Source organism: Sinohyriopsis cumingii, chromosome 1 (assembly GCF_028554795.1).
Source record: "Sinohyriopsis cumingii isolate HCF-2022 chromosome 1, ASM2855479v2, whole genome shotgun sequence".
Lineage (NCBI taxonomy): Eukaryota > Metazoa > Mollusca > Bivalvia > Unionida > Unionidae > Sinohyriopsis > Sinohyriopsis cumingii.
The window spans coordinates 158,302,486-158,321,971 of NC_142961.1; the positions used below are offsets into that span (position 1 = coordinate 158,302,486).

At 41.6% G+C, this 19,486-nt stretch overlaps 1 protein-coding gene across 1 annotated transcript in view; it reads right to left on the reverse strand.

The window, feature by feature from the left end:
- LOC149808221 (uncharacterized) overlaps positions 1-19,486 on the reverse strand; it is a 162,828-nt gene that overhangs the window by 24,811 nt on the left and 118,531 nt on the right. The window contains exons 8-10 of the mRNA XM_089975084.1: positions 6,910-7,021; positions 6,297-6,481; positions 5,406-5,513 (exon numbers count right to left, since the gene is read on the reverse strand). Coding sequence (XP_089831210.1) covers positions 5,406-5,513; positions 6,297-6,481; positions 6,910-7,021 — 405 coding nt within the window. The remainder of the gene's footprint in view (positions 1-5,405; positions 5,514-6,296; positions 6,482-6,909; positions 7,022-19,486) is intronic.

Sequence of the window (19,486 nt, forward strand, 5' to 3'; positions counted from 1 at the left end):
ATTAATAAATCACCTGAAAGCCCGGACTGGGTGCTTTTCTCCACGACTGGTTGGGAATATGTTTAATTCTGAAGGCCTGTTTGAGATGATCCAGAAGTGCTGGTTCGTGGCTCCGGACAATGATAAACAACTGCCGTCGTGATTATATGAGTAGATAAAGGAAAACCCGAATACAGAGGGGTTTCCGATGAAAGATTTATGATGTAGTTAATCCACAACTCCTCCCGACGGAGTGGTGCGATGATGATGAGGTTAGAGGCTGTCTGTACCACTTAGAATTAGTGGTGTTGGGGGTTGGTGTACGAGTTCAGGTTGGTCCAATGCAACGATAGGAAGTCCACTGCCAAAGTTGTTGGGTCCGGGACGGGCGAGACAAAGGATGGGGTTTTGAAATTCCCAATTGTCGCAGACAGGCCCACCAACGGTCGGTCACATCGGGTACAGATCTGAGTGAGACGCAAGGAGTGGAGAGACCATTCCTTCTGTACTAGCTGATAGTTCCGTGACTAGGAGTTGGTCAGAGCGTTGAGTCCCGGGATATTGTGAACCTATATGGTATGTTGATGACAACGCCACTTCAAAAAGTGCAACGCCATGACGAAAAGGTCTAGGGACTGGGGTCCTACTTATTGTTGAAGATAAATCACCATTGTACGATTGAGTTCCTCCTTGTTCTTTGAGATAAGTCCCACACCATGACGTAAAGGTCTGGGGACTGGGGTAATCCTTGTTGCCGAAGATAAATTACCATTGTACGATTGAGTTCCTCCTTGTTCTTTCAGATAAGTCCCACACCATGACGCAGAGCACTAGGGACTGGGGTCCTCCTTGATCCTGGTGATAAATCAACATTGTAGAATTGAGATAATCTATTTTGTTGAGATAAGTCACCACTGTAGAGTTGGCCGACATAATGAGAACTCCCTTACCCTCTGAGTATTTACTGCCCCCAATGAAACACTTTCACAATGGCCGTCCTCTCCAGAATTATTGATATGAAGATGTCGTTCGTGGGGAGAGCATGCGCCGATGGCGTCCCAAAATGATGGTAGTGGGCGAGTTCTCCAGCCTTTGGTACTTGCATCCGTGCAGACTGTAATCTCGAGCGGGTGGACGCGTAGATGCATACCCATCGCGAGCCAAGTTAGGTTGCTCACAATTCCGCCGATGGTGCCTCAGTTGGGTGCAGATGTTTAGAGGATGGTTCAGTGGGCAAACATGAGGACTTCATTCGTGCAGACAAAACAGTAGCAATGCAATAGAAGGAGACCTAGGGTCATGATGTCCACTGCGCATTGAGTAATCCCGTGTGGACAGAATTCCTCGAAAGTAAGGTGCTACCATGGGTCATTTCAATCTCCAATCCTAAGGTCACAACTGATGGTGCATGTGTATTGAATTCCATACCTAGGTGAACGAATTGCTGAGATGCGACTAGGTCGAATTTTTCCTTGTTGATGAGAAGTCCAGATTGACAATGGCTATCATGACTGGTTAGAGCTAATTCGCTGATGTTGCTGCAGGATGTTGTCCGAAAACCTGAGATTTCCGCGATAGAAATGGTCCGGTTATGCGCCATTACTCGATTTATCCGAAGAGGGAAGACCCCGGGGCCGACGTTGAGCCTCAATTGGAATGCCCTGAGTCGATATATGATGTCGTAGGCAGATCGCAGGAACGTTCTGGAAGCCTTATGAATAGAGACATGGAGGTATGAGCCATTTAAATCCAGAGTGATGGCAATGTCTCCCTCATGGATATCGTTCAAAATGTCCTGTGATATTCCAGTGGGAACCAAGGAGCGTGGATACAAGGATTGAGGGTGCTGCGGCCGATGATCAGACTTAGATAGTCGTTTGCCGTTGTTACAACGAAAAAAGGTGTGGAACGAACGCTAGAACCCTCTCGATAGGATGGCTTTCAGAGGTTAGTGTTCTATGGGTGAATCTTGGGTCCTTTTGTTGATTCCCCGAACTATTCCCTGTATCGACTCTGTGGATGCAGAGGGAGGGAAACTCGTTGATGGTTTGTTAGCGTACTTCATCCATCAGGATTTTAAACAGAAGGCAGAGTAGAAAGGCCGTGTTCTTAACTTGAGACGCTCCCATGCATGCCCTGAGCTATTCGGAGTGGGAACAAGAGTCCAACAGCGAAGTCACGGTAACAATATTGCTCAGTAACTGCAAAGTATAAACAAAGACCATCCGGTCCATACGTATGGAATGTGGCTATGTCATACCCAATGCGGCGAGATCATGGTGAATACTGGGGTTCAGAATGATTTGCTGATGAGAGATCCGCCGACGAACTGATGATGAAGTCGGGCTAGAAAGCCCGTAACTCTCCCTGGCTGCGAACATCGTATTATCAACAGATGCTGAAGCGCTGGTGCATGTTGTTGATGGAGATGGAGTCGGAGGGCAAAGCTCCAGGGGTGGAAAAACATCCTCAGTGGAGGTTCGGAGGGCAGAATCTACCCGTTCCCTCGTGTATGGTACAATAGATGACGGTACAGGTAGAACAATCAACATCATCTTCGTTGCGTGGAGTGGGGTTACAGTCCCCTGTAAGGCACTGAGAATTACCTGGCGAAGAGTGATGAGGTATGTCGCTCACTAAACTCGTAGAATGCCCTGAATTAGAAACCGTGACTTCAATACAGTCGCTGAGTAAAATGGCCCTTTTCGTGTCAGAGTGTAGAGAAACTGCAAAGCGACATCTGTTGAGGCGGCAAGATCTACTCATGGTATCATGCCAAACGAGTATCATGAGGTGGTACGAGTTAGACTGGTCCAGTCGGGTTCGACGCCCTGGAAGCTCGGGCTGTTATTCGTTGAGCCCGTAATAGTGATGACTGACCCTTCGTGATCCTTAGTATATGGCCTAGGCTGGTCTCAACAGAAATAGGCTGGTCTCAACAGAAATAGGCCATCAGTGTGAGGAGGATATCGTTAGGATCATCATTTGGGAGGGTTATGGTATATTTGTAACCCGTCTGTATGTGTACTGAATGAGAGGGAAATTGTTTGTTTGTTAGATCTCTCCCATCATGTAGGAATGATGTCGGACCCCGAGGCGTAGGGGAAGTTACAAACATGACGAGTCCTGTGGTGGTGACTTGGGTTCTGGCCCTGTTTCCAAGCGTGTCAATGTCCGGCGCTTGGAGGCTAATGGTTAAGTTGAATGATATCCCTTATTCCCTTAATGATTCACACTGAGGGAAATAAAATCAGCATGCAGGCTGGTGACGTCTTCAGTCTCAGCTGTATGCTGTATGCGCTTTGCCCATAGTTCTAATCAGTACGACAAAACAGAGCAAATGGATAAAGCTGTAGCCTTGCACCTGTCTTAGAACGCAATGTGCGTGCAGAGCTCAATCCTTAAATGGTTGACCCAGAAATTGATAAGTCTATACTGTAAGGAAGCATACGGATAAAATATCACGATAATACCACCCGTTATAAACCTGTGTGCCTCCACATGTGATGTTTGAATACCGTGTGGGCGCATAGCTATACCAAATGATGGTTACCGGGAAAAAGGGATAGCAGACACTTTCAATTACAATGCTTACCTGTAGGCAAGGTCAAGGACAGCCTTTACAGGTTGAATCATTGAAGCATGTGCTCCAAGCTAAAAATTATGTGGTAAAAGAACTCACCTTTTTACACAAGAAAGGACGGAACTATACATATATAAGGAGTTCTTCAGTGCATAAAGACGTGCATACATTTAAATAATGTAGCCCGAACCTAACTGATGAAGTCGCATCGGCTGCACGTGCAGGCTGACTAAGAGCTCGATAAATATGAAGTAAAGTTTATAAACATGACTCAAGGGTTGCCTATAGAAACATGCATGCGCAGGAGGTGGTTGAATAAACCATGTATAGAGCGCCGACCTGTACTTGTCTGACGAGAATGGTATAAATACATGAATGTACCAAGGTGTCTACATTACACACAAAAACCGTCACGTAAAAGGGAACTGAGGCACCGTTATCGAGACGTACACAGTAGGTGCGACAAAGCCCCTAATGAGGCAATATTTGTAGGGGAAAAGGCCCAGAGAATTACCATACAAGTAAATACTTTAAGGTTGGCGCCAGAACGTTACTGAAGCCTTGGATAGAAACTTGCCAATATGTACCCATTTATAAAGGAATTACACATACATAGGAGTTATATGAGCACTAGAGACTTGCACGTATAAAATAAGCATAGCATAAACCGACTGTGAAGTCGCTAATTCTCCACATGCAAATACCTTAATGTGTGACGACGACAAAGTGTGGCAACTTGTAAAGGTGGATTTTTGTGGTGATAGAAAGAGAGAACAAGTTGGAAATATAGATGGAGTGTTTTTTCCTTTGGAAGTGAAAAACTCCTCCAACTTGTAGTGGCATATCTTTCACATAGCTTCTGGATTTTGCGAGGTCTCTCGTAAGAGTGTGCTTCTTGGCACGGGCGGAAGTAAAAACTGATATTCTTACACTGTGCCGACAAGTCTTGTATATAAGGGTAGATCACTCTGCCCAACCGCCAAATTGGTCGGCAGCCGACTTTTAGCTTTCCTTAGCTAAAAATGTAGTATCTGGAAGGGCTGGATTAGAGAGGCAGTGGTAGTTCTCCTAAGGTATTATGACTGCGTCACGTATTCGAAGAAGAAAAAAGTGTTTTTAAAGGTTTGAATTAGTTATACGATCTGATAGTTATGTTACTGCTATATATGTAATATATAATATATGTAGTATATAATTATACAATTAATATGCGATATATATAATGCGTAACTATATACGTAATATGCAATATATGTAACACGTAAGTATACAAGTAACATGCAATATATGTAATACGTAAGTATATATGTAATAAGTTTAATAAATAATCTTAGTATAGTTCATGTCTGTATGTCATAAGACATACATTTACTGTCAATAATGATAAGATAATATAAAAGACGTTTATCTTTAATATTTATGAAGGAATGTGCGCTACTTCCAAGAAAATCAAACTATGACTTCCGTTTCTATTTTTTAAAATATTTCTTAAATACATATTTTTTAGCTCACATTCATGTAATAATGAGCCATATTTGGCAGTTCTTGTAGATTTTAGAGTTAAGATAGCCAAAAATAGTATTTTGAAACTGAATGCAAAGTAGTGTAACATTGGTCTTCGCAGGAAATGGGGTTTGAAAAATCTCTGTCTGATTTTTTACTTTTGTTGTAATCCTATTTAGAATCCAATTTACATCTGTTGTTTATTAGATACATTCATAGTTTGTTACTATATCTACAAGATAGACTTAATAACCCATAAATTGTCTATTTCGCAGATCTAATCGGATAGAAGACAGAAATTAAAATATAATAAGATCCAGACAAATAAAGAGACACCTACCGCCAAAAAATAATATTCAAATGTTGTGTTAAATGGTCCGTATCCGTCTAGATGAAAATCGTTTCTTTTAGAGATGAAAACGTCACAATTCATGTCCCGGCATTTTCGCTGAAAATTAGAAAAGAATCATTCTAAAGTGGAACCTCTTTCATACAAAGCTGTCTGGATTATCAGTGTATCTGAAATGCAGTTTTGTCCCTCCACGTACAAAATCTGCATATATCTGTATCCGACTGAATTCAGTGTCCAGGAAGAGTTCGGCTGAACGAGATCCTTTATTTAAGATCTGCGTGCTTTGAATTAGAGTTGTATCGCTCGTAAATAGTGGATGTATGTTTTTAATCATTCGAACCACAAAGAGCCAGCTAAATCTCAATAGTTTCCAAGTTATTACCCTGTGGCTAATTCACTAGGGGTAGGGATGAACCCCTAGGCCAGTGTCAGCTACATGTATAAATTTTTTAAAAAATCATGTTTATAAGTGTATATATGTTTATTGGGTACGGTTCTCCATGGTTGTAGGAAAAGACCCTGTTGCATCATAATGGATGTTCCGCTTGACATGTGTAAACACTTTTGCCAGTGATCACATATACTAATTTTATGAATATGTGGTATAAAAGTCGGGCGTTATAGTAAATGTATGTGAAATCACGCACGCACACCTCAGCCCCAAAGCGCTATAAAAAGATCTGAAATCTCTAACAATCTACATCCAAAAGGCTGTTAATAACCCAAGTGTCGAGCTCTAATATTCCAGTAGGAGGGAAATCAAAAACACTATCCACAAACGTACGCACAGCAGTGCGTATGTAAAGATACGGACAGACTGTATCACAATTTTAACAGCCTTCTTTAAAGGCATGTGGAAGATAAACATGCTACACTCACCTGACCTTCGTAAGTGTACGAAGTATTGTCAAGATAAAACAGTTTGGAGGCATTTTTCATTTGAAAGAAAAACTCGGGGCGTCCGTCAGCTATTTTTGTTTTGTTCAAAGCGGCCGTAAATGTGGCACTCTGGATGGGCATTATCGTACAGTTGCCAGTAGTCCTGTCAACGGCATACGCAATACCTTGAGAGAAAAAAATACACACAATGATAAAATAAATAGGAAACATTATATTTAAAGTAGAACTTTAATATTTGCCAGGAGTTTATTTGCAAAGAAACAAACATTTTTTTAATACTTAAAACAGCTAGTACACCTGGCTCTATGTATGTTTTTTTTAATAAATATAAATCAGCCCATTCTATTCCACCCACCTATACAGTTCCCGTAAAACATCGGATGATGCATAGATGACGACATGTATAAAAACCGTTGGTGTCAAATGATATACGTTTAGTTTCGGTATATTTTATTAATTCATAATAACTTATGGGTTAGGCTATAAGTCTTTTCCAATGTATACTCTGCCAAACAGAATTATGCGATACAACAACCTTAAGCAGTAAAGCTGAAGTGTGTGTGTGTGTGTGAGAGAGAGAGAGAGAGAGCACCGGTGATGTAATCGTGTATCTCGGAGGCAGTATCCGTGGACCAGAATGGGTATACTGACGCTGATGGACGGTAGTCAAATCGTACTAGCTGGTGCTCATAGTCATACCATATCTGTAATAATAGCAAAAACATTTATGCATGAAAATATAGATATTGCCAAGAGCATGCCATCATAGCCGATCTGGGTTGATCCGATGCATGGATTCAAGCTACAATCTTTAGGTCAAGGGTCTGAAACGCTCACGGCTGATCCAATGCTATTCGAAAATGATTAAATAAGGAGGAAAGGGATTAACAGAGAACATGTTTTCATTATATTGCTTTGATTTGACCGGTTTGTATTAAAATGTATTTTGATGGGGTTTTGTTTCATTCTTTCTTCCGTTAATATATTATAACTGGACTTGTACCTATTTTAATGTTGATGTCATTCTTATATAATTTACTTATCTGTGTTCTCTAGAGTAGTAAACAACTGATGCAATTAATGAATGTTGACGGTTGAATCTAGAATTGTGTTCTTGTTCTTCGAAGTGTCAAGAAAATGCTAAAACAATTTTATCAGTAACTATAGGTATCTTGATGAGGTTTTCCTTTTAATATGACCAACTTGGTCAGGTCCATCTTAACACACACACACACACAGGCACGCACGCGCGCGCGCGCGCTCGCGAGCACACACACACACACACACACACACACGAGAATAATATAAAATACAAAAGTAAACACATTTCACTCAAAGCTTTCGAAAGCAAAATTTGGTCTGTAAGTGATGTCTCTCGGCGCTTTGGGGGAGCTTTAATTAGTCTTTAAACATAATACATACAGCAGCAGAGGGGGCGAATCGGACATTTTGTCCAATCGTTATTTTGCTTAATTATTACTTTCTGCACTCAACGATCTAGTGTCGTCAGCGCCTGGTAAAAAAAAACGACGACGTCGTTGGGGGATCGTCGCGTCGTCATTTGGTTTAATTAACACCTTCTGCGCGTCGATCCCCAGCGTCGTCAGCGTCCGGTAAGCACATCGACGACCGCGTCGATGTCATCGCCCCCTCTGCTGCTAAGTGGTTATTTACAATGATCTTACAAACAGAGTAACCACTAACTCCTCCTTTTGTAGATCAATTAGGTTATTTGACTGTTCGGTGAGTCTGAAATTAATTCTCGTTAAAAACCGATTATGGCATCGCATATAGACCGGATTAATCGGACTCTCAACGATTAAGAATCCCGGAGGGGCTGTTGGTGAAAACGAATAAAGGATATATCCCTGTTGAGCTTGATTTGATTGCTTGGTATCTACCTGGTAACTCCCTTCGATAACATCACACACTAGATTGATTGCTATCACCGATGCAATATTTACGTTGTATGGAGCAATATGCCTACCACCATCTCCGTTATCGTGTTTGAGGATAGTTGATCGGGGGGTGTCCGCGGGTGGATTCTCAGGCCATCCTAGTATGGTTCTTATTGAACTGTTATAAATATCAACCATATACCCCGGTGTGCTTATTTCAATCGTCGACGATAACGTCGGTTCATGAACCGTAATAGCGATTTTTGATTCCTTTCCTGTGATCGATTTTATCCTGCGTTGAAATTCTTTATTGATTTGTTCTATTTGGTATGACCCAGTTGGTATTGTAACCTCATTCCAGTCTGGGGTTCCATCGGGCTTATTTGTCCATGCAAAAACCAGCGAGTTATTAGGTTGTTGTCCGTTAAATGCGTCCGCTCGGATATTAGGCCAACTGTGATATACTCGCAATTTTGCTAGCGCTATTTCCTTCACTGGAACCGGCGATGGGAAGTTCACACTGAATTCGGGTTTCGTTGACGTTATTGATATCATACTTGTTTGTACCGGAGTGGTGTTCTCCGCGATCCGCTGAAGTAATTGAAACCCTTCGGGGTTCAGCGACATTATTATTATTCGTTGTCTTTAGTGTCTAATTTCAACAACCAGGTGGTTCCGGCTTCCAGTTGAAAATCCTCGATTTTTGACATCGCGGAGCTATACAACTGGACCATCGTGGAGAATTCAACATCGGATACGAACAAATTATCAATCGATAATGAGATCAACCCGGATAATTTCGAGTACGCGTCGGATACTATTTGATGTTTTACTGTATACTCGTTGAGTTTTTTCTGAAAACACGATGATATCTTCCTAGTGATTGCGTTGGCAACTCCAGCAACTGTTGTCATTGCGGAGACAGCGATTGGAACAGCGATCGGGGTTATCGTGGTCATCGTGGTCGCCGTGGATAAAATAACACCGGCGCCAGCTACTATACCCGACACCGAGTACACGACCGCGTCGATGGTGGTTATTTTTCTGCGGTATTTTTTTATTTTTGCGCGGTATTGTTCGGAAAGCGTTTTCAAATTCGCGGAGAATTCTTTTGCGGTATCGAATCGATATTGATGTGACGTCGGTGATACCTCTGATTCAATTACCCTGGTGGTCATTTTTATTTTAAAAGAGTTAGTGTTTTTAATTACTTAGATCCGCTACAAATTCCACATACCATGTAATGTTTGCCCCGGCTAGATTTCTATCAACGGCATAAATTGTAAACAGTTCAGTTGCGTTCTTGTCTATAATTGTTGATATTGTATTGTTAAACCCGGATGAACTCGACGATAATATATTAAACTGCATCATTGAAACCAGTGTCAATCGATAAATACCCTTAACAGTTGCGGTGATATTTACTGTATTCTGTGTAGGAGTCCAATCGAATGATCCATGCCGAATTGTGTATACTGTGTTGATGATGTTCTCATGAGGGGTTTTTATTTTTTCGAATTGCTCTGCTACTCTCGGTAGTCCGTCTTTAATCGCTTCAACATCAGTTCTGATTATTCCTACTTCCTGCCAATGCGCGTCTATATTATTCTTGTTCGCTGCAACATTAGTTTTGATTGTTTCTATTTCCTGTGTATTCTCGGTCATACTTTTTTTGTTTGCTGCAACATCAAGTTTGATTGTTCCTATTTCATATGTATGCACGTCTATACCTTTTTTGTTCGCTGCAACATCAGTTTTGATTAATCCTATTCCCCGCCAATACGCGTCTATATTTTTTTTGTTCGCTTCAATATCAGTTTTGATTGTTCCTATTTCCTGTGTATGCGTGTCCATATTATTTATGATCGTTGTAACATCAGTTTTGATTGTTTCTATTTTCCGTCCATGCGAGTCTACATTATTTATGATCGTTGCAACATTAGCGCCGATTATTTCTATTTCCCGTTCATGCGCGTCTACACTCTTTTTGTTTGTTGCAACATCAGTTTTGATTGTTTTTATTTCCTGTCCATACGCAGTGATATCATTTATAGTTATTGTAATCTCATCCGGCTTGGTATTTTTTTTACCAAAGAATTTATCAAAGTTGTCATCGATCCTGTTAACATTTTTTCGCAACGGGGGTAAATTGGCCGACATCTCCATAAGATCCGAAATAGCATTTTTTATTTTTACAAGATTTGGTTCGTCTGCCGTCGTGGATCCCCGAAAAAATCTTTCGACAATGTCTCGCATTTCGCCGATGTGCGTTATTATCGACCTGAACTGTTCTCCCTGCAAGTTAAATTCACCACGTAAACCCTTTAACGAATCCGACATGGTTACATAATTGTTGCCAAGTGTACTTATTTTTCTATTTATTGTCAAGATGGATTCACCCGGTTTGAGTCGTCCGTCGCCGGTATACAGCGCGATAGCGTTCTCGGCGGCATCACGCTGTCGTATTAAAACGTCATCCAGCGACACATTACTGGATTTCAATTTACCCTGGCGGTCTTGAAATACAACTATTTCGTCCGGGTCAACACTGGTTAAATTCAACGTATCAGCGATTTCATCCTCAATTAGTTTTTTTATGTCATCGGTGGCGGGTGTTTCCGTGGGCTTTTTCAGCGCCGAAACCGGTCGTCCCCAAATATCAATCATCGTTATTGTAAAAAAAACGGCGTTTCTAATTAACCCGCCGGGCCTCTACGACCCCACTAGTGTATTCGTTTACAACCACATGAGGTGGTTTCCGCGATGATGAAATCGCCGCAAGTACGTTCAATACCTCGCGGCCACATATCGGTGGGTCACTTAATCGCTGTGTTGGCAGCGTGGAATAAAAAACCCGGGCTGAACACGCCCGGGCTGAACACGCCCGGATATACCGCATGAACTCTTTCGGCGGAGCTAACCCGTATGAATCAAAATAGACGATCGCACGCGGATCAATCGCGTACGCAACCCAATGAGTTCCCGCTCCGGAGGACCCATCGAGGTTAATTATGCCGGTTTCAATATTTCCTGGTGCCGCCGGTAATTGATCTCTCATAAAAACACCTCTGAAGTTTTTTATCGCTAGCGCGTTTGCGGCGTCTATTAAATCAAAATTAGACATTGGAGTCATTAACTCCCGAGTTAATAAACGGTTCCCGGTAGTCTTAGACCCTTTCCCGAGTACCATGAATACGGGGTTCCCGGTAGTCTTAGACCCTTTCCGGCCACGGGTCGTTTTTTTTTGTAGCCTTTCCCGGTTGCCTTCTTCAATGCCATCCCCGCCGCGGTACCAACGGCTCCTAACGCCGCCGCCTTAGCCACTGCTGGTGCGGCCGCGGCAATCAATGCCGGAATCGCAGCTAACAGCGGAAATATCCCACCGGTCTTTTCCATGTTTTTAATTGCTGCGGCTGAAAAATCTATTTGAACACCCTTTTTATTCTTCATCGCATCATTGAAATGTTTTATTTGACGCGCCGTCAACGATATCTTATGATTACCACCTGCCATCTGTGACGGCTTCAGCGTTATTGTGGTTCCGCATTGTTTAGCCGACTTTGATCGTAATTTCTTGACTTGACCATCAGTCAACTCTACACTGACGACACTATACGACATTTTATTGTAAACGCGTTTTGTGCTTTCAATTACATGTTTTCCACTGGCGCATTAACGATTCTCATTCGTCCACCAACGCCTTCTAGCAGCATTGATTTATCGCTGAGAATGACAGCAACCGCTCTATAATTGGCACCACCCGGGGGGATTATACGAGCTCGGAAGTGTATATCAACGACGGATTGTCTCGTTAAATCAAGATGTTCCAGCGAAAAATAATAAATCGGATACAGGTTTTTAAAATCAAGTTGTGATATTTGCAAACCGGTGTCGACGTTTTGATCACGACCCATATATGACAGCAATCGATGATACACACGTGCGATATGGTTTTGACCGTAATTAAGTTGTATATCCTCAGATGGTTCCTGCTGGCCGTTTATTCTCAGCGAGACGTCAGTAACGCCTAATTGATCAAATATCATATGGCTGGATAATTGATTATCAACTCTCGTCATATCCTGCAACGCAACAAATATATGACGCGGAGCCGAAATACCTTGTTGTGATGCCAGGTTCCATGTGAATATACCATTGATATTTGATTGCTTAGTATCTGTTGTTGTTGTTAGCCAACTTAGTAATGATTTTCCTCCCTGCTCCATGAAGGATAACAATCGTGCCTCTGTGGTAATGGATGGAGTCAACACCGGCATCCACAATGACATTTTAGTTAAAACGACTTTACCAGGGTCATTATTTGGATTTGCAGTATCCGCTGGAATTCTCCAAATTGCATTTCTATCATCACCTTTTCGCACAAGTACCACGGTATGCTTTGCTCCGTAGATAACTTTTCGCACGTTCCTACAAAATCCAAATATATGATGCAGTGGAATCGCACATGAGAAAGATCTACGCGGTCCTGTTAACATTGATATGCGTGTTACGGCTCCGATGTTGAAATTAGGATCGCTGTTTATAATCATATTCTCAATATCAGCATCAGCGTCACCAGCATTTTTTTTTGGTCGTCTTACCACAAATTGCGAGTTTCCGGCAGTGTTTCTAGTATCCTTTGCAAACATCATAGATGGACCCGCTGATCTTGTGTAATCGTCGGAATATCTTGCTAGCCCGATTATTGTTGTAGCAACATCAACATCGCGTTCTATAGACTCGATCTCTCGCCCGTCAATGAGATATTTTGCGCTCTCAAACAGCGCCATTACGCCGTTATTGACTAAGCCAACTTTGGTACCATCTGGATACGGTGCTGGTACAGCAGGAGTATCGGCCTCTGTTACAAGTTCTCCTTCGATTTCAATAAACGCTTCACACGGTAAAAAGTATTTACTGGTATCATGGACTTGAAGTTCAATTCGCGATCGTATGTCGGGTTGTACTGCATAATAGGAATAAAATTGATAATTACGGACGGAATCATCCTTGTGCACTGGTGCGTCCATATCAAACGCCGGGTCAGCTGTTCGTTTAAACATTTTATTTAATAATACGCTGATGCATCTAAATCATCGTCGTCGTTTTAAACCACTCCCCGCTATTATGTTTGCGGTGTCATCTTGATTACTGTTTACCAACGACTCTAGTTTTTCTTCCACGGCGTTATTTATTACTTTACTGACATTCGCAGGCATCACTGTCGTTGATGGCATCTGTTTTTTTCTTGAAAATCTCTTGGATTTCACCAACGACATTAGTTTGTCCCGCGCGGCTGAAAGCGCCTTTCCGGCAACATCTCCAATAGCACTAATTCCCTTATCACGAATAACATCAATAGCCTTCATTCCTAATTGTTTGGCTAACGGCGCTACTTTTGGAGCCATTCTTGTAAATAACCCCGCAATGGTGCTACCGAGACCATCTCCATAGTACGCACGGTAAACAGGCAATCGCGAGTTTACCACGTAGACGAGTACTGGTTTATCATGGTTGTAGTGTATGATCATCCTTATTAAAAACACCAGTTTTCCAATTAATCATCCACGAGTTCGTCTATGAGCGTTCGATATGTATTAATGTCTATGATACCGCCTGCAAATAACCGCTTGCAAATATCAGCAGCCTCATTGATTATTTCCGTAGAGTTATTTCCGGCTCGTTTTCCTCCAATTAATACCTCTAGCCGTGATATATCACTGAGAACACTATTAGGGCAGGTAACACTAGCGTTTTCAACTAGACCACTACCACTTGGATACCCCTCTCCGCTTGTTTTTTTAGAACCAGCTTTTTTTTGACGTTTTTCTCGGTTTCTTCTTTTTGCTGTTGTAGTATTTCTTGTTGTTGTCGTATATCATAATCATCAATTCCTTTTTTAAATTCTTTATATCCCAATTCTTTTGTATCCAAGCGATCAATCTCTTTATTCGTTTTATACAACCAATTAACCCAGTCATCTCGTTTTATATTACTGTTTTTATACTCGTCTTTTAAAAAGTTTTTTCTTGAATGATAGCTTTGAGCGGCAAAATTACCAAAAACCCTATACTCGTCGGATTTCAGTAATTGAGGTCGTTTTATTTGTGCTATAGCCTCTTCAGTGAGTTTATCTATAAAGGGGACTCCTTTTTGAGTGGAAATTTTTTGAAGTTCACCAACATCACCCTGTTCAGAATCATCAATATCAGCTAATCGTTCATACTCTCGTTGGGTTTTTATATCACTGGAAAGTTGTTTTATCCGTTGCTGTGTTTGTTCTGTCTCTGCTGCTATCTTTTCAAGTACAGGAAGAAGAGGCGCCTCTTTCCGTTCGCCCTCCTTAGGAATATCCCCGTATATTGCTCGTTCTGTTGCAGCTGTAACATCCTTAGTCGCTTTAGTTACCGGGGCAAATAACTGTTCGCTTCCAACAGTAAAATCGGTTTGCATTTGTTGTCGCGTTTGAAGTTTCTCTCTCACTCTGTCTCGTAACGGTATGAACTTTTTAAGCGCTGCTAGCCGCTCTCTGGCTAACCGAGTAGTAAGTGATTCACCTACCATTATTGTAAATTGATCCGCAATTTTCTAATTTTCCGCCGAGTGTACCATCGGGGGCTCCACGGAGTTTTCGTCTATAATCCTTCTAATGTTTTTGATCTTACTAGAAATCTCCCGGCGTCGTTCATAAACACGTCCGAGTTTTTTTCGTATTATTTCAACGGCAGTGAATAGTCCAATGAATGCATTTGCGTCATTGTGGTACAGGTTCTCATTAATCGTATGTTGTAATCGTTTTATAAAAAAGTACTCGCGGGCCAGGGTAAAACGCCCCCGTTTCGACTGTTCGTTAATAATCTCATAATCGGATAATATTTTTTCACTGTCGAGACCATCAGATAATTCAATTCCTTGATTTTTTAATTTTGAAATCTCAGTTAATATATTATTGATGTCTTCGATATTCATTATTCTTATAAAACATCTTATTTCTAATATCAAAAATTTTAATAAAATTATTGGGGTCATTTTTGACCCCGTTTTTTGTATGGACAGTACAATGCCGTAAATCTCCACTCGAGTGTTGTGGCAGATTGCAGGCATACATGGACAGTACAATGCCGTAAATCTCCACTCGAGTGTTGTGGCAGATTACAGGCATACATGGACAGTACAATGCCGTAGATCTCCACTCGAGTGTTGTGGCAGATTGCAGGCATATACATATACTTAATTAAGGACATTCACATCTTGGAACCCCAAAGCATACATCTCCGGGAGGGAGGCCTAGGGTGACAAACGTCATCGTAGACCGCCCAGAAGATATGCTTGGGGGACATCACTACATGTACTTAATTAAGGATGAATATATTTACAATGAAATGATTGATGGATGATGGGACGGCACAAGACAGCACAAACATAAAACGGCGGGGCGGAACTCTACGGCCAATTCAACCAATCAAAAGCAACCCAATTAAATTAACCCGGTTGCATGATTGTGAACAAAAGACAACCACACGCCCGGGTCAAGAGCGTGGGTTAGTTTTGATTAGTTGAATTGGCTTTCGAAAGCCCCAGGCTTATAACGAGTCATCTTATATATAAAGTGACTAATACAGCGGCGTCAGTCACAAGGTGTGTGTTAATTTGAATTCCCTTGAATCGTTAAACCCTTAAATACTTATTAATGGTGTTTCACGGCATTTAAATGAAACCAAATACTTGAATAAAACATTAAAAAAAAGAATACAGCTGTTAGATAATAGCGTGTATTTCATTAGTTTTCATCGTAAAATGATTAATTAATCGCAACATTAATTGGACTTCAAGGGACGCAACATTAATTAGACTTCAAGGGACGTAACTCTTGTCATGCGACGCTATCACAAAACGAGTTATCTCCCTTTGATGTTATATATGAAAATCGAATTCTATGACCCGTCTTTTTTGAGATCGCTGTTTGATATATTCGTTCTGCAACAAATTGTATTGAGGCGATACAAATGTCAAAATATTTTCCTGCCTCATTCATCGACTGAAATATTTTTTCCTCGTGAGTTGTTGTATCAAATGACTTTACGGGTTTTGCTTTCTTTGAGTATTTACCAGTTTGGCCTTTTTTACTATTTTCACTCTGAGAGATGGCTTGCAGATTACACAGTCTATTATTCTGATAATTAGAATCAATGTGATCAATAACGAGACTATCTTTGATCAATCCGTGGAAACATTCATAGATGATTCTGTGACAGAGATATTTTTTCCCTCCAGCAGTAAACATCAAATATCCGTGATTGTTTTTCCATCCAACCGGCTTCTTCAGTCTACGATTTCTAACAATGCCGTCGCGAGATGCCTCGTAATTGACGAGCAGGGGATGCGGCTGAAATTCTTGGTCCATTTGTATAATAATACTACTTGTCTAATTCATTATTTGGTTTAATTATGAATCTTTCAACGTAGTCTTGGGGGGTTTTGATGACGAAGTCGGCGGTGGGGTTGATGACGGCGTTTTTAATTCGCTTGTCATAATAGCGTTTTAGTTCCCTGTATCGCTTTCCGCCACAATTGATACACAACTGTGATTTTCCTCTTACACCGACGTGGCAAACCAAGCACGGGAGGGGGCCAAGAGAACCATTACGAACGCTTTGTAAATGATACCCGCAGAATTCACCTCTACATGATTTATTGCACGGGGTTGTCGACCCAATCATCAACCATTTGCAGTGATTCATTATACTATATTCTTTCATTTAAATACTTGTTTTAATTATATGGATGAGTTCGAGAGATTGGCAGCAATTAAGCCCCGGAAAAATATTAGGTTTAATCTCGATAGAGTCCTCAAGGACACACCAAAAGCGTTAATAAACGATAAAACCCTGTTGAGTAAAATACGCGATTGTATCAATGAATTCAAGCGTGATGGCGCATCTCACAGTTGGTCAACATTTCGAATTGATGGCATTGTTGATGCTACCATGAACGACAACCGCGCAGCAATGATAATATCACAACTTGACGGTAAAAGGTATTTCTTCAGAGTAAAATTCATTGTCCGGGTGGAATCAGGCGATTGGATCATGCGTGATAAATTTGAACCAGTTCTCAGCGACAAGAAAACAGTCACTGTCAGCCGCGACTCCAAGCCGGGGTTGTTAACCGGAATTGACAAACCATACTATGAACGAGCGTATCCTGAAACAGCAGTTGTTTATGGAATATACCCGTTAAATAAGAAACCTGATATCGGAAAACTGAAACCGATGAAACAGTCAACTGGGATAAATTGTGTAGCAGAACGAATAATAGAGCATTTTACAAATGCATGTCGAGGAAACAAATTGACTGATTTACGACGTAGCAAAATCAACCAGTGGGAACTAACCGTAAAAGAGCGTGGAGCAACCATCAGCGACATAGCGAGATTAGAAACGTCGTTGAGATTTCCAATAACCGTTACAACGATAACCGGTGAAGTATTATACGAATCGAAGTATAAATCGAAGGGAGCCCCAATCAAAATTATTGATCATAACGAACACGCATGGACGCCCGTGATCACAATATTTCCACGGGATAGAACAGTAAAGTATATACCCGAAGAATTCCTGGGAGATCAATTCTCCAAGGATGGTTTTCTCGCGGAGAGGAAACTATTTGATGCTATTGCCTACTTGTGTAAAAACGACCCTGTATCAGTGTGGTTACTTCGCAGCGCTGAAAACGATGCGGATACCTTTGATCAGTTTGTAAGACCAAACGGTGAATTATATCGCACTGAAGCATTTCACAACAGGATGAAAAAAACCGCCATAGAATTTGAGGAGCATGATGAACAACTGCTAACAAATTGTTTTACGATTCCATCGGTTGTAGCTCATGTTGCAGCAAGGAAAAATGCGTGGAGACCAACGCGCAGGGAATTTCTACCGGATGTACAATCCAGTTGTTTGGAATACTATCACGGTGGACTATGGAACACTGAATACAACCGCGACGCTATGATCTCGGTTGATATGGTTGCCTGTTATCCAGCGAGTTTTCTCGGGTATGGATCCGCCGCTGAGTACTTTAGACGATTTGGACACCCCAGTCATGAAATGACTCGTGTTGCTATTAATGGACCACTGCCTGATTTTGATTTAACCGGATTCGCTCGCATAGTATCATTTGAATTCGCGGCAGGACTCCATCGCTGTTGCTATATTTGGATCGGTAGACACATGGCTGAAAAGAAGTGGCTGCCAATAGCGCTGCTACGGTATATGATTGATTGTAGCATGCTAGTTTCGTTGATTGTCAGTGACGCGATTATATCATACCGGGCACAGACTGAAGTCTGGTTACCAGAACCGGAGCGTCTAGATAGCATAATTGACGAGTCCAGAAAAAACATTGATGCCGACGAGGAATATATCATCGAATGGTCCAGGAGGATATTTAACCAACGAAACCGCGAGGCAAAAGATCTCGGTAGAAGAATAATTGGTAAGTTCACACAAGGTGGAAAAAACCACGACTACAAACGATATTGCTCACGGCTGATTATAGATGACGCAGAATATGATTTCGTAATCAAGGACGCAGTGGCAAAAAATAGATACGTGAACTGCAAAACAGCTTTCTTGTCCAATGGAACAAGGTTGGGTACAGTTGTTACCTACAGCGACGGAGACAGCCCGGCATACCCGCATTTGAGGGCGTCTATGCTGGGTTACGCCGCTATCAATTTATTCTCGATGATAAATAGATTTCCTAACACCGCGGTTAGAGTAGCCGTTGATTCGTTTTATGTTGAAGTAGCGTATAAGGAAAACGTAGCCGAGTTTACTAGTCCGGACGAGAGTTGGGGTACATGGAGAATTAAAAATGAAATACGACGAGATTATTCCCCGTCAGCAGATGTCGCCGTTGAAAACAATTACCTACGCGGTGATAAATTGTCAGAATGGTCTAATGCACCACCGTGTTCTGATCCAATTTGTAGACACAAGACGGTTTATTTAAGCGGCTGTGGCGGGTCAGGAAAGACGACTCGGGCAATTGAATTATTTCGAACGCGGGCAAGTATAATCGTGCTTACACCGACCCATAGACTAGCGCGAGAGATAAAACAACGAAATGTTGACGCCGTTACTTATCACAGCTTTTTTCGATACAGCGGCGGTGAGTGGACTCCTGATCGAATGGGTGAAAAATTTATTCCCGACATTATCATCTGGGATGAGATATGTACTGTTTCGTTAGATACTTTACAAATGT